This window comes from Chrysochloris asiatica, unplaced genomic scaffold (assembly GCF_000296735.1).
Source record: "Chrysochloris asiatica unplaced genomic scaffold, ChrAsi1.0 scaffold00215, whole genome shotgun sequence".
Lineage (NCBI taxonomy): Eukaryota > Metazoa > Chordata > Mammalia > Afrosoricida > Chrysochloridae > Chrysochloris > Chrysochloris asiatica.
This window is the reverse complement of record NW_006408733.1, coordinates 754,043-769,689: the sequence shown is the minus strand read 5'-3', so window position 1 is coordinate 769,689 and position 15,647 is coordinate 754,043. Positions and strand designations below refer to the sequence as shown.

Here is a 15,647-nt window from a genome sequence, read left to right as displayed (position 1 = left end):
CAAGCAAGTTTCTATCATCTACATATCGCAGGTTGTTAATGAATGTTCCTCCAATCCTGATGCCATGTTCTTCTTCATATGATCAAGCTTCTCAGATTATTTGCTCACTTTACAGATTGAACAAGTATAGTGAAAGAATACAACCCTGGCACACATCTTTCCTAATTTTAAACCAGTCAGTGTCCCCATATTCTGTTCGAACAACTGCCTCTTGGTCTGTGTACAGGTTCCACATGAACACAATAAAGTGTTCTGGAATACTCATTCTCTGCAGTGTTGTACATATCTTGTCATGATCAACAAGTTCATGGGGGGAGTCCTGGTGTGGTGCTGTGGGTTAAAGCGCCAGACTGCAAAGCCATTTGAACTGCAAGGTTGGCGGTTCACGCTCACCAGCAGCTCCTGGGAAACCCTATACAGGGTCACTATGGGTTGGAACTGACTTGATGGCACTTAACAAAAGTTTTTGCATACTCAATAAAGCACAGCTAAACATCTTTCTAAGGAGCTCTGGTAGCGTAGTGGTTATGAATCCAGCTGTGAACCTCAAGGTTAGCAGTTCGAAACTACCAGCTGTTTCATGGGAGAAAGATGAGGCTTTCTGCTCCCGTAAAGATTTACAGCCTCAGAAACTCTGTACAGGGTCTCTATGAGTCGGAATCGACTCCATGGCACATAACAACAACAACAAAAACATCTCTCTGGTATTCTCTACTTTCAGCCAAGATCTATCTGCAAGGCCCCATAGTTAAATAAGAGAGATGGCATGCAAGCACAAACAAGCAGTCTAACTGAGAGCCCAGGCTCCTACCCTCTGCACCATTCTATACTTCTAGGTAAGTCTGGTTGCTAAAACATTGAAGTTCCATGTAACCAGAAGCCCTGCATTTCAATAGCCAATTGGTGAGCCTTTTAAGGGAGAGTTGCCAGATATGGTTCAAATTAAAAAATAATAATAATAATAATAAAAGCAAAAACAGAATTCCCAGTTAAATTTGAATTTCAGATAAACAATATTTTTTTTAAGTGTAAGTATGTCTCAAATGTTGCATCAATATTGGAAACATACTTACACTGCTATAGTTTATTTGAAATTCAAAGGTAACTGGGTATCTCATATTTTTAAAACCTTTTATTGTGAATTGAGTGAAGGTTTACAGAGCAGAACAACAGTTTTACATTCAATAAGTCATATTTTTTATTACCATGATTGCAATCCCCTTCATGTACCATCAGTTAACAGTATTTCCCTCTGTTCACTTTAACTCTTTGTTCCTCCTTGTGTCTCCCACTAACTTCATCTTTCCTCCGCCAACCTCCTTTTTGTTGAATATTACTTATCACATCACCCATGCAAACATGTGTTTATCATCTAGGCTATAAATAATTTTCCCTCACCACCCCATAACCATTATAGAATTTTTATTTTATCAAGAAACCCTTTACTGCTCTCTTCCTCTGCATTGCCTATGGAGGAGGCAGCCATCTCGACCAGCATTATGGCTGCCCTCAGACCCCTGGTGAAGCCCAAGATCGTCAAAAAGAGGACCAAGAAGTTCATGGGGGGAGTCCTGGTGTGGTGCTGTGGGTTAAAGCGCCAGACTGCAAAGCCATTTGAACTGCAAGGTTGGCGGTTCACGCTCACCAGCAGCTCCTGGGAAACCCTATACAGGGTCACTATGGGTTGGAACTGACTTGATGGCACTTAACAACAACAATGCTCAAATGCCTACTCGAAACAGATAAACATTTTTAGGTGCCTTGCGATACAATAGCGAATAAATGTTATCAGGACTGATTGTAAAAGGGCTGGAAATGTAAAGGTGGACGTTTTGGGGCAAAGGGAGGAGAGTGATTAACCTTACAGTCTAGGAACGGAGGTCCCTGGGACCAACAAAGAAGAGCAGAGAACAGAAGCCTACCTAGAGAAGCAGTGATACCAGGGATGGAGGCAGAGATGATGACATGAGGAGATGGAGCGGCTGGAGACTTTGGACCTGGAGAGAGAGAGAGAGGGGCTGTGTGCGAACGACAGGGGGGCAGGCTGGCGGGGTATACCCTTTGGTTGATCGATGATGCATGGAAGGGATTGTAACCATGGCAAGGAAACGATATACGACGGGATAAATGTGAAGCTGATGTTCTCCCATGTAAACTATCACATAATTCACAATAAAGCATTTTCAAAAAAAGCTCATCCAGCACCAATCAGATCGTTATGTCAAAATTAAGAATAACTGGCACAAGCCCAGAGGCATTGACAACAGAGAACGGAGAAGATTTAAGGGCCTGATCTTAATGCCCAACATTGGTTACGGGAGCAACAAGATGACAAAACACATGCTGCCCAGTGGCTTCTGCAAGTTCCTGGTCCACAACGTCAAAGAGCTGGAGCTGCTACTGATGTGCAACAAATCTGACTGTGCAGAGATTACGCACAACGTCTCCTCCAAGAACCGAAAGAGCAGCCCAGCTGGCCATCAGAGTCACCAATCCCAATGTCAGGCTGTGCGGTGAAGAAAATTGAATAGACAGCCTGTTTTCAAGTTTTATTTGTGCTAAATAAAACCATAAAAATGCTGCCAAAAAAAAGAAACCCTTTTCTTAATTTTTCACCAGTGGTCGCATACAACATTTGTCCTTTTATGATTGACTAATTTCACGGAACATAATGTTCTACAGATTCATCCATACTGTGAGCTGTTTTGCAGATTTATCATTCTTCAATATTGCACAGTATTTCCATTGTGTGTATGTACCAAATCATTCTTCTGTTGATGGGCATTTAGGTTGTCTCTACCTTTTTGCTATTTTTTATAGTGCTGCTGGTTTATTTTTTGCAGATAATTTTCTGCACTGTGTTTATTTTGCTTGTGGGTTTTCTTTGCATTTTTATTTCTGCTGTGTTAATATTAATTAAATCTTTCTGATTTTCCTCTTTTTTATTTTGATGTCAAGGTGTATTCATTTTTTTTGAGGTTGCCCTGTAATTTATTAATTTTTCCCCATTTAAAACAATTTGTCTTATCTTGAAATCTACTTGATTTCCTTGTCATTTGGAAGCCCTGTTTCTACACAATTCCCTCTGTTTGTTTTGTAGTCTACTTCATTATAAATTGATATTTCTAGTTCCCTTTTTTTTTCAGTCTTGTAGATTTGTTTTACTTTAAATACTTCTATATTTGGATTGAGTTCTAGGTGATGTTGTCGTGAATAGCAACTCAGGTTGTTGTCTCCTGTTGTTTGTTCTCAGATCAAAGAGCACCTTTTGGTATTTTTTTGTAAAGTTGGTCTAGTTATTTCAAATTTCTTCAATTTCTGTATACCTGGAAATGTTTTAATTTTGCTGTTGTATTTGAAGGACAGCTTTGTTGGTTATGTGATTCTTGGTTGGCAAATTTTTCTTTCAGAGTTTTGTATATGTTATCCCATTGCCTTCTAGGTTGCATAGTTTCTGCTGAGAAATCAGACCTAGTCTATTTGGTTCTCCTTTGTAGGTATCTTTCCTTTTTTCCCAAACTGCTCTCAGGAGTCTTTCCTTGTCTTTGGTTTTGGAGAGTTTGATTATGATATTTCTAGGTGATTTTCTTTAGGGATCTATCCTGTTTGGGGTTCATTCAGTTTTTTTTATACTTATCATCTTTCTTGATGTTAGACAAGTTTTCTTTCAACAACTCTTTGACAATTTCTCTATTTTTATCTTCTCTTCCTGTTCTGGAATTCTGATCACCTGTAAGTTATTCTTCCTCATGGTGCCCTACATAACTCTTAGGCTTTCTTCGGATATTTTTTCATTCTTTTTCCTGATTGTTCTTCTAGCATACTAGTATGAGAGCTTTATCTTCATGCTCACTAAGTCAGCCTTTCATTGTTTCAAAATTACTCCTTTGCCCTTTCAATGTATTATTCACTTCTAAAATCTTAGTTTTGATTTTCAGGATTTCTAATTACAGGTTTTGTATTGTTTCAAAATTTGCATTTCTGGGTTCCCAACATTTAATGCACTAGACTGTAAGATTTTTTGAACTGCAAGGTTAGGGGTTCAAGTTCACCAGCTGCTCCTTGGAAACCCTATACAGGGTTGCTATGAGTCAGAACAGACTCAACAGCACTTAACAACAATAATTTATATAGCAACTCTATTTTGGGAGCACTCACCATGTGTCCAGGCCTGTGCTAGTGTCCTCAGAACAACAGAAGGCTGCCCTCAGAGAATCTAGGCTGCTGGCAGGAAACAAGATGGGGATACCCAAACAAACATGGAAGGAAGGTCATGGGCTTCAGATGGGAGAGATTTCCCAAGGAACACTTCAAGGAATGGCTGTCCAGTTTACTTATCCAAGTCTACATACTCCTTCCACCATTACCCACTGTCATTCTGGGCCTGTACTTACTCTGTCCTTCCCACCTGGGAACTCTCTGTCCACTCCAAACCCTAGCTTTGCTTGAGCATCCAGCTCAGCCCCACTTTCTCCAGGAAGTCTCCACCCACCCCTGCCCCACATACCAATCTTGCCCTTGCTGGACCATTCTTGGCACTCATCTCTTAGACCACACATCTGTGCACTGTGTTATTTATTGAGCACATAGCATAGGGCTTGGAATATAGTTGGTGTTCAGCAAATGCTCGTTGAATGAATGATTGAATTAATGCTCCTGTGGATTTGGAGAAGGGGACTTGCCAGAAGAGATAAAGTAAAAACTTCTGAGCAGGGCATACGATGTGTCTCCCTGTGTGTCCCACCCACCACTACCACCCCACCTAGTTCAGGGCCTGGGTTAGAGCAGACATTGAATAACTACTCTGACCCAGGGAGAGATGGATATAACCTGGAGAGGAAGGAAGCACAATGGGGAAAGTACAGGCCTGGGAACACTACTCAGGCTCCCAGTGATGGCTTACTCTAGGATTTTGACAAGTCACAAACCAGGTTGCTTCAGCTTCCTTAGATTAGACAGACACTGTACTCTGACTGCCTTTGTTGTAAGGATTATGTGATCATAATATTTCTATCTTCCCACAAGGCAAGGCATGTGGTAAATCTGGAATTGTGACTGATTTGAGGCCCTCATCCTTGGCTAATTCCATTCCCAGTCTAATCCCTGAGTCTGGTCTTGCCACTGCCCCTGGCAGTGACAAACCCCCTCTTCTCAAGAACCTTAGCCATGAAGCAATGCTCCCATCGACATGGCTTTTCCAAGTCTAGCCTCTCTAAGCAAAGGCCAAATAAAGATGGATAGTCTCTCGCACACAGTCAACACAACACCTCAGTCCATTTCTGGGCACCCGAACCAGGCTCATTGTTCTTGTGTGGAATTTCAAAGATGCTTATAAACACATTCATTCCTTCTGAAGTTTTATTTATGGTTTTTGTTAAACCTTTGCTCTGAAATTTGCCATTTTAAACACTCCCTGACTGAATAAGATTTATATGGGTTCCTCGCACAGAAGTTACCTGTAATGAACATAGCCAAAATCAATTTAGTGAGTCTCAGGAGAAGCTAACAACTCATTTTTTATAGAGAGAGGGTTTCCTTGGCAAGGGTAGAAAGAACAGGAGGACCCCAGAAGTTTTTGCTTTTTAAGAGAATGCCGGCATTGGCCACAGCTCTTACACAGCACCGAATCACCTCCTTTCAGAACAGAGGTGGAAATGAGGGTTCCAGCCCCTTGGAAGGTCCACTCAACACAGTCAGGGGGTACATTCTAAAACTAGAACCACTGATTCAAAGGGAGCTGGAGAGGGTAGTGCAGGGGCTTGGGCAGGGCGGTTGGACACCGTTGCAAATGTATTCAATGTTCTAAAACCCCCATCTGCAGGAAACCTCACCCGCATTTTTTCAGGCCTTGTCAAATAAATTAGGAAATCTTTTCCTTTGATGATCAATGGTACAGCGATGACTTTGAATTCTTATTATCAGGCATTAGCAAGATAATGTTAGGTTTTGTTAAGAATAAAAATAATTTACCAATTTTCTTCTAGTAATTCTCTCTAGACTGCAAGAGGAAACTAATCACTACATAATTGTTCAATGACTCCTCTGGTCCATTCAAATCCATGGAATTGTTTAGAGTGAAAAAAAGGCAGAAGTCCCTAAAAGGACCCATTACCAAACTGCTGGGATCTGCAGCTTGGCAAGAAGACACAGTTTGGGCACGGGGGGTTGGGGGAAGGAAGCCAGGAAAACTAAAGAGGCTACGTTTGCCATAACTCAGTTCTCTTCTCTCAGTTCTTCCCTCTCTCCTACTCCCATGGGTGGGTGAACCCTTGCTGCGCTCCTAGCCTCTAGTCTCTACTCCTCTACCTCCCTAGTGCATTCTGCAGGAGGTCCCAAGGTCCAGGTGCCTCTCCTAATCCACAGCTCTAATTGAGTCCTTTCTCTGCTCAAAATCTTCAATAATTCCCAATCCTGCACACTATTTTGTCCATAGTTTTGAGATCTCGTAAGTACCATGGTTTAAAAAGAAGAAAACATTGAGACAAGCAGATTAGAGTGCAAATTGTAGCTCTAACCCTTAGTAGCTGTGTGATCTTGGATAACTTATATAACCTCTCTGAACCTTCAGTTCCTCACTTGTGTAATTGGAAGAATAATAGTTCCCACTTATTGGGTTGTAATGAAGATGAAGAGAAAGAATGCTGGGCAGTGCTTAACAGAATGCCTGGTGTCTAAGAAATCAGTAAAATATTACCTATAATTGTCATTACATTCTTTTCTATCAGTCCCTTGGTGATCTTATCCAATGCCATAGCTTTAATACTGTCTAAAGTCCTGGTGTGACACAGTGGGTTAATGCCTTGGACTGCATGGTTGCTTTGAAACACAATGTCAGCAGTTTCTACTCCTTGGAAACCCTATACAGGGTTGCTATGGATCAGAAATGACTCAATGGCATTTAACAACAACAAAGCCCAGTGTGATGCTGTAGAATAAGCACTAAACTGTAAGGTCAGTTTGAACCACTCCTTGGAAACCCTATACAGGACTGCTATGAGTCAGAACTAACTGTGCAGCACTTAACAACTTAACAATACCCAAAAAGGCCAATGTGATATCATTGCTGATGTCAGACAGATCTTGGCTGAAAATAGAGAATATTAGAAAGATGTTTACTTGTGCTTTATTGACTATGCAAAGACTTTTGATTGTGTGGATCGTGACAAACTTTGGGTAACATTGGGAAGATTGGGTATTCCAAGAAGACTTCATTGTGCTCATGAGGAACCTGTACATAGATGTTCAAACAGAACATGGGGACACTGAATGGTTTAACATCAGGAAAGGTGTGTTTCAGGCTTGTATTCTTTTACCATAATTATTCAATTTGTATGCTGAGCAAATAATCTGAGAAACTGGATTCTATGAAGAAGAACATGGCATCAAGAGAGTTGTCATGTTCTTCTTCATAGCAACCTGTGATATGCAGAGTATACAACCTTGCTTGCTGAAAGCAAAGAGGACTTAAAAATCAAAGACCACAGCCTTCTTTATAGGTTGCACCTCAATGTAAAGAAAACAAAACTCCTTACAACTGGACAAATAGATAAATGGAGAAAAGATTGCAGCTGTCAAATACTTCATTTTGCCTGGAACCATTACCAACAGTCACAGAAGCAGCAGCCAAGAAATCAAACAACATATTGCACTAGGCAAGTCTGCAGCACAAGACCTTTTTAAAGTGTTCTAAAGCAAAGATGTTAGTTTGAGGTCTAAGCTGCACCTGACCCAAGCCATGGTATTTTCAGTCACCTCATATGCATGTGAAAGTTGGATAATGAATAAAGAAGACTGTAAAAGAATTAATACATTTGAGTTATGGTGCTAGAGGAAAATATTAAAAGTACCAGAGACTTCCAGAAGAACCAAGAAATCTGTGTTAGAAGAAGTATATCCAGAATGTTCCTTAGAAACCTGGATGGCAAGACTTTGTCTCTCACAATTTGGACATGTTATTAAGAAGGATGTCTCCCTGGCAAAGGGCATTATGCTTGGTAAAGTGGAGGGTTAGTAAAAAAGAAGAAGACCCCCAATGAGATGGATTGTTACAGTGGCATCAGCAATGGGCTCAAGCGTAACAGCAGTTGTGAGGATGGCACAGGACCAGACAGGGCTTCATTCTGTTCTGCATAGGTTCTCTATGAATCAGAGTCAAATCGACAACACTTAACAACAATAACAAATTCCAGTGGTGGTGGCTGTGTGCCATGGAGTCGGTTCCGACTCACAGCGATCCTGTACAGGGTTTCCAAGGCTGTAAATCTTTACAGGAACAGAACACCTCAACTTCCTCCTGTGGAACAGCTGGTAGTTTTGAACTGTTGAACTTGCGGTTCGCAGCCCAATTTCTAACCACTACACTACCAGAGTTCTTTAACAAAGTCCAGTGGCTCCTGATTTTTCATCTCTGGCCCAGATCTCTTTACAGAACTCCAAACTAGAAAACCTAGCTGTCACACATCTCCATATGGTATCAAGAGGTTCAATGAGCCTAAATAGCTCTCAATCCAACCCACACATGCTCCCCCTTGAAGCCTCCCTGACCCATCTGTTGCAGCTGACACCATGGTGTCATCCTTCTCCCTTCTGTCTCTGACACCCTAACTTTAGCAGGTGAAGAAACCTTACCTGTCCAGACTGAAACAACTTCTCACCACCTCCTCAATGACACCAGCCCAGGCCACCATCTCCTCTCTTTTGGAGACTCCAGCAGCCTCCTAACTGGTCTCCCTGCCTCCATCCTTTCCCCTAAATGGTTGGTTTCACACAACAGACAGAATAAGACTTTTAAAACAGAAGTCAAATCATATATCTCTCCTCTTCTCAAAACCATGCAAAGGTCCCCAGAGCACTCAAGTAAAGTACAAAGTCCCACACTGGTCTACAAGTGCCCAGTCTCTTTGGGCTTCTCTTCTTCTACTCCCCCTCCTCATGAACTCACTGGTCCTTGAGCACACCACCAGGCACACTCTTGCATCAGGCTTTTGGGCACTTGCTTTTCCCTCTGTCCAGAATGTTCTTTCCCCAAATATCTGCTTGCTTAGCTGCTGACATCCTGCTCATATTGATGAAATGTAATCTTCTCAGAGGCCTGCCCTGCTTCCCTGGTGAAAACCTGAAAACTTCTGTCTGCACTACAACACACTCCTGTGTCCCCATTCCCCAGTCTGGTTCCACTCGTTCTTTTTCCTTCATATTTACCTCTTACCTCTATACATTATTCATATACTGTGTTTATTTGTGTATGTCTTTCTGTCCTTCTAGAGTGTAAATGCATAAGGAAGTGTACTTGTCTATTTTGTTCCCAGCTGCATGTGTAGCCCCCAGCATAGCATCTACCACATAGTCGTCACTCAGTAAATATCTATAGACTGAATGAAGCCATTACTCACAGATTTACTCTACAAATACCCACAAAACATCTTTCAAACCCAGTAGGGCCTAATCCTTTTTAGCCATCTTCCCAGAACTTTCCTCCACAGATAATCCCTCATCTTTTTATCTACGTACAGACAAGGGGCCTTCAAACAATGAATTTTTCCATGAAAAATTGTGAAACCCTTTCGTATGCTTCAGATAGCCTTTTCCCAGGCGCCTTGCTTACCTCATTTCTCCCTGAAGGAAATCCTATATCCTTCAAAGGCCAGCTCATCTCCTCATCCTCCATGAGGACTTTAACACTGATAAGGGATTCTTGCTCCATTCCTTTCCATTGGCCATATTCCCATTATGCTACACATCATCATTGCTTGTGGTCTGTCCTATATTCCCTGCTAACCTGCAAGATCCCCAAGGGCAGGACCACATTTTGCTTCTCTCCATTTCACTCATAGTGCCAGCATCACCTTAGCTGTTCCAGAAAGATTTAGGAGTGAGCTAGCATGCATCATCTGCTTCAGCCTATAAATTAAAAAGTCAAAAGCGAACCCTAGTTTTGGAGTGCCGGCTAATTTGGCCTCTTGAGACCAGAGTGACATGTAACAGTATAATTACCTTCCTCCTGCCTGGTTCATACCCTCATCAACAGTTCCAAAAGGAACATGGCTGCCTCTCCTAGATTTATGTCTCCATCATACAGCCCAAGTGGGCCTTTCCACTGCCTGAAGACGATGTGCAACCCTCTTCAGCTTAACCTTGATTCCTTGCTAACTGCTCCTCCAAGTCCATGAAAAAGGGTTCTTATGCATTTGGGGAAAGAAAAGTGACTTGTTTAGGGGGGGAAATGGAAGTCTACATGGCACCAAACACCAGTTCAACTGGGTTTTGTACTTGAAATAATGAGTATTGTTGGTCAGTTTCTTGCTCCAAGAAAGGAATAGGGTGCCTCACCTCCTTCATGAAATTTGCCATTTACATTTCCACCAACCCTGCCCTCAGACCTGATTCTTTGAGAAATCAGCTGATACACCACCCATGACACTCTAGAGTTTCTGTGTGCCCAGAGTTGCCTCCTCCATTCAGCTTATATAAGGAATCAACACAAAAACAGCATCCATATTAACAACACTCCTGCGAACTCTCATCGTACTTCAAGCAGGGAACTGGTGGTGCCAGTTCCCGTGAGGAAAGCAAGACCTCGATTTTACTCACATCCCTACTCCTTCTGCTCATCATCTTCCTGAAGGAAAGTACATTGGAAGACATGAAAAGTCTAAGGGAAGGGACTGTGTTAAATCAGGCATCCTCCCCAAGACACGAGTGATTCCACAGCCCAAAGCAGCTATCCAAATTTGATTTGCTCATAAACATTAATGGGCCCAAGCCTTAGGGAAAGAATAGGAGAAGCCAAATGCCAGAGAATAAAAGCACCATCGTAAAATCAGGGCTTCAGACCAGTACTTTCCAGTTCAGTCATGGCAACTGAAGCAAAACCAGAATGGACCCAATTTGTAAATATGGGTGTTTCAGAACAGGAAAAATTTGCATAAACATCCTGCTAGAAATGCAATTTCTCTCTTGTAAAACAAGGACAGCTTGTATAGTACATAGCAACCAAATCTCTTGAATGGCAGAGTCATAAACAATGGTGCCTGGTTCAAAGATGGCAGCAACCCCACCACTTCGAATGTGTATCTCTCTGTACAATCCTGATAACAATCCATTCTCCTGCATCAAACTCTTAAAAGGCCTCACGACACTTCTTCCAAGTCTCTCATTTTAGGGCTTTGATCATAATTCTTCCCATTCTGGTTATCATTCCGATATATCCACATTTTACAAATATGAGTTTGGTCAAGTTTTGCTGCATTGGCCATGATTGAACTTGTTCAGACCAGTTGGAAGCCCTGCATAAAATGTGGGCTTGGAGGAGAAAGGAGAAGTTGAGGCCCAGGGAATAAGGCGCTCTCAGACTTCTCCCCTCTCAGAGTGGGTTATCCTTGACAACTTTGGGTGATGGATCAGGCAGGCTGATACCTTGGAGTTCCAAAACCACTATTCTTGGAGAAGAAGAAAAAATTTTAAATAAGAAGCATGTTCTTAATGACCTGACCATGACAAAAAGCAGTGTCCCTGACTGGAGACAGGCCACTGCTTAGAGCAGACATAGGAGCACTTATTGTAGAACTGAGAGACCAAATTCCTAGTCCCTGACATGTTGTTGTTGTTGTTGTGTGCTGTGTAGTCAGGTCCAACTCATAGCAACCCTGTACAGGGTTTCTGAGGCTGTAAATCTTTACAGGAGCAGAAAGCCTCAGCTTTCTCCCACGGAACAGCTGGTAGTCCCTGACATAGCAGCACCAATTTTGCCATCTCCAATACAGATTCATCATTTCCAACTGCTGCAGGGTTTAGGCCTGGCAGAGTGTTGTGGGATTAATGAGAGGGTACTGTCAGCCAGGCTGGCTCACAGGTACTGAGCTCTTTGCATTAGCTATTATTGTTAGATCTGTGACCCATGGAGATCCTGTGCACAAAAGAAGGCAACACAACCCTTTTCTGTGTCATTACCATGATCATTGCAGATTAGACCATTGTGATTTACAGGGTTTTTCATGGGCTAATTTTCAAAAGTATTTCACCAGGCCTTTCTTCCTAATCTTAATCTGGATGCCCCATTGAAACCTATTCAGCATCATAGCAACACGCAAGCCTTCACTGATATATGGGTGGTAGCTTCACATAAAGTGTGCTGGACAGGAATCGAACCCAGGGCTCCCTCATAGACTGTAAGAATTCTAACATTGAACCAGCTCATTTAATCTTTTAACAAAACTATGAGATAGGTACAATGATCCCCATTTTATGACTGAGAACCCTAAACTCAGAAAGCCTAAATCCCTGGTTCAAGTTATCACATCTGGAAAGTGGCCAACCCAGAGCTACAACCCAAGTCTACAGCTAAAGTCCTAATGTCTATGCTTTTGAACCCATAAATCAAGGCAGATGCACCCCGCAGGCTTGCTTGTCTCCCTCCGACTCTAAAGGGAAGCACAGGAGAGTGGAAGCTGTTTCTGAGACCTCCAACTCCATAACCAGGTTTTCACTTAGATGAGGTATAAAAAAGAGCACACTGTACTTTCCATTTTCTTCTCTCATTTGAATATTGGATTTCCACGTAGTGTTGGTTTTGTAGAAGCCCATTCCCTGGAGGAGTTCCCCGAGAAGCCATCTGCTCTTGTGCTTCTGAGACACCTTGGCAAATGGAAATGTAGTCTACTAATCAATCATCTGAAGGGGAGCTGCTCACTCTCTCCCTGGGAGATAGGTGTGCACATGCCCTTGAGCAGGACTGCACCGCTACAGGGTCACACATTCAGGCTTTACATTACTCTGTCCATTCCAGAGTCATCTCTGACCGTGTCCAAATTAGGAGCCACCGCAGTGTCAAAGCCAGGACAGACGGATCCACAAGCCTTGGAAGGGCTCACACTTGCCAGACATGCCAAGAGGAAACAATGGCACCTATGTCCTGAGTAAGGCCCCATGCAGTCACAGACAGGGATGCAGAGGTAATACTGCTGAGGGTACCCATCAGGAACCAAGAAGCCAGCTCAGAAATGGGGTTGGCTAAAGCCACCCAGATCCTTACATGTCACAGCTCCAGAAATCTCTCTGTAGACAGGAAAGCCCGGGTTCTGTCCAAGCAGAGTCACAGCAGACCCACATCAGATGGGCTCTCTGGATGCAGCCCTCCCTTCCAGGATGGCCACTGGATCTAACTGATCTCATCAGGAAACCAGGTGGCATTGGTAACAAATGTGGGAACAGACAAACTAGCGTCCATGTGGAATCTGCCATGCAAATCTTGACTGAAACATAGGAACAACTGCGAGGCTGGCACAGGACTGGGCAGTGTTTCATTCTGTTGTACAAAGGGTGGCTAGGAGTCAGAACCAACTCACAGACACCTAACAACAAACCCTGACAATGCCCAGAGAGCTTCTGGTCAACCCACCCCTACTTTTACCAGTGGAGAAACTCAGGCCCTAAGCAGGACATGTACTTACCCAAAATGCACTGCCAGCCTCCCAATCCAGTGTTCGATTCTAGGACTTGTCACAACCACATCCTCCTATATGGTGAGTCAGACAGCAGGGAGATGGCCAGCCCTGAGGCAGCCCAGAGCCTTCTCAAAGAAGCCCACCTCTGAAGCAATTCTTCCTTCTTCTCTTTGCCCTCACTCCACAGTCTAGTGGTTTCTGTCACATGTGTTCCAGTTATTGCTGGTGCCTGGATGAAAAAATTTTCAAACCTGGAAGAGTTCCCTTTAATATTTCATCTCTCCATGCAAAACAAAACAGAACAGCTCGGGGCCTGAGCTGCTGCAGGGGACAGGAAATTTGCCAGATGGAGTGTTTCTGCTTAGATCCTGTCCTTTTTGGAGCTTCCTAGCCCCAGGTGATCTTCTTTTTGCCATGAAGGTGAGTGTACAGACTGGCCATCATGCCAAATATTCTGGTTGAACTGGAAGCAGTCTGCAAACTCAGACTCGCTGAGTGGTGCTGAGTGAACAGCTGTGTCTGTGCTCGGGTCTAGCAGGCCTATGCAAAGCTCAGAGGAGGCCAGATGAGGCCAGATGATAACCACTCTTCCTAACTTTCACTGTGGGAAGAAATGTAGAGCTTGTGAGTCCACAAGGTAGTTAGTATGAGAATATAAAGGAATCAGAGTACCCCAAAGTGTGTATGTGGAATGATGACTTTCACAAGCTATTAAGAGGCTTTCTCTAACAAAAGGAAACTATGGGTCAAATAAATTTAGGAAACAGGGAATTAAAGAAGGTTCAACAGGTTTCTTTTACTGAAGGACTTACTGGTGGGGGTGATGATGTGCCGTGGAGTCAGTTCCGACTCATAGCGACCCTGTACAGGATTTCCGAGGCTGTAAATCTTTACGGGAGCAGAAAGCCTCTTCTTTCTCTCGCAGAGCAGCTGGTAGTTTCGAACTGCTGACCTCAAGGTTTGCAGCCCGATTCATAACCACTACACTACCAGAGCTCCTTGAAGGGCTGGAGGCTTTGAAATGCTGATGTTCAATGGAAAGCACCAAAAAAAATGGAATTTCCCAATATTGTTCAGTTGGCCCTGCTGTTGTCACTGACATCAAATCACTTCAATTCATAGGACTCTAAGCATAACAGAACAAAACACTAGCTGTTCCTGAGTTGTTGTTGTTGTTGTTATGTGCCATGGAGTCGGTTCGGACTCATAGCGACCCTGTACAGGGTTTCCGAGCGACCCTGTACAGGGTTTCCGAGGCTGTAAATCTTTAAGGGAGCAGATCACCTCATCTTTCTCCCGCGGAACTGCTGGTAGTTTCGAACTGCTGACCTTGCGGCTCGCAGCCCGATTCGTAACCACTATGCTACCAGAGCTCCTGAGAGATCCTCACAATTGTGATTATGTGTGAACCCACTGTTGCTGCCACTGTGTCAATCCATTCTCATTGAGGGAATTCCTCTTTTTCCGCTAACTTCCACTTTAAGAAGCATGATGTCCTTTCCAAGGGCTGATTCCTCCTGATAACATTCCAAAGAATGAGAGACAGACCATGTCTCACCATCCTCTCTTCTAAGGAACTTTCTGGCTATGCTTCTTCCAAGACAGATTTGTTTGTTCTTCTGGCAGCCCTTATTCTTTAAATAGTCTTTGCCAACACCATAATTAAAATGAAATGAATCATCTATGGTCTTTCTTATTCATTGTCCAACTTTCCATTCCATAGGAGGTTGTTGAAAATATCATGGCTTGGGTCAGGCACACCTTAGTCCTCAAGCTGACATCTTGGCTCTTTAACACTTTTAGGTGGTTTTTGCAGCAGGTTTGTCTGATGCAATTACGTCATTTGATCTCTTGACCACTGTTTCCAAGAGCATTGATTGTACATTCAAACAAAATGAAATCCTTGAAAACTTCAGTCTTTTTTTTTCATTTATCATAATGTTATTTCTTGATCCAGTTGTGAAGATTTTTGTTTTCTTTATATAAAATCATAATCCATACTAAAGGCTGTACCCCTTTGATCCTCATCAGTAATTGCTTCAAGTCCTCTTTGCTTTCAGTAAGCAAGGTTAGATCATCTGTATATCGAAGGTTGTTAATAAATTGTCTTCCAGTCCTGATGCCACATTCTTCTTCATATAGTCTGGTTTCTTGGATTATTTGCTCAGCATACAGATTGAAAAAATATGGTTAAAGGATACAACC

At 42.8% G+C, this 15,647-nt stretch overlaps 1 protein-coding gene across 1 annotated transcript; it reads left to right on the top strand.

Annotated features, from left to right (window-relative positions):
- The first annotated feature begins 1,469 nt into the window (after positions 1 to 1,469).
- Positions 1,470 to 2,517, top strand: LOC102829382 (60S ribosomal protein L32-like). Its single transcript, XM_006872943.1, has 2 exons — positions 1,470 to 1,574; positions 2,233 to 2,517. The coding sequence occupies exons 1-2, from the start codon at positions 1,470 to 1,472 to the stop codon at positions 2,515 to 2,517; spliced, it is 390 nt and encodes a 129-aa protein (XP_006873005.1).
- Positions 2,518 to 15,647: the final 13,130 nt, after the last annotated feature.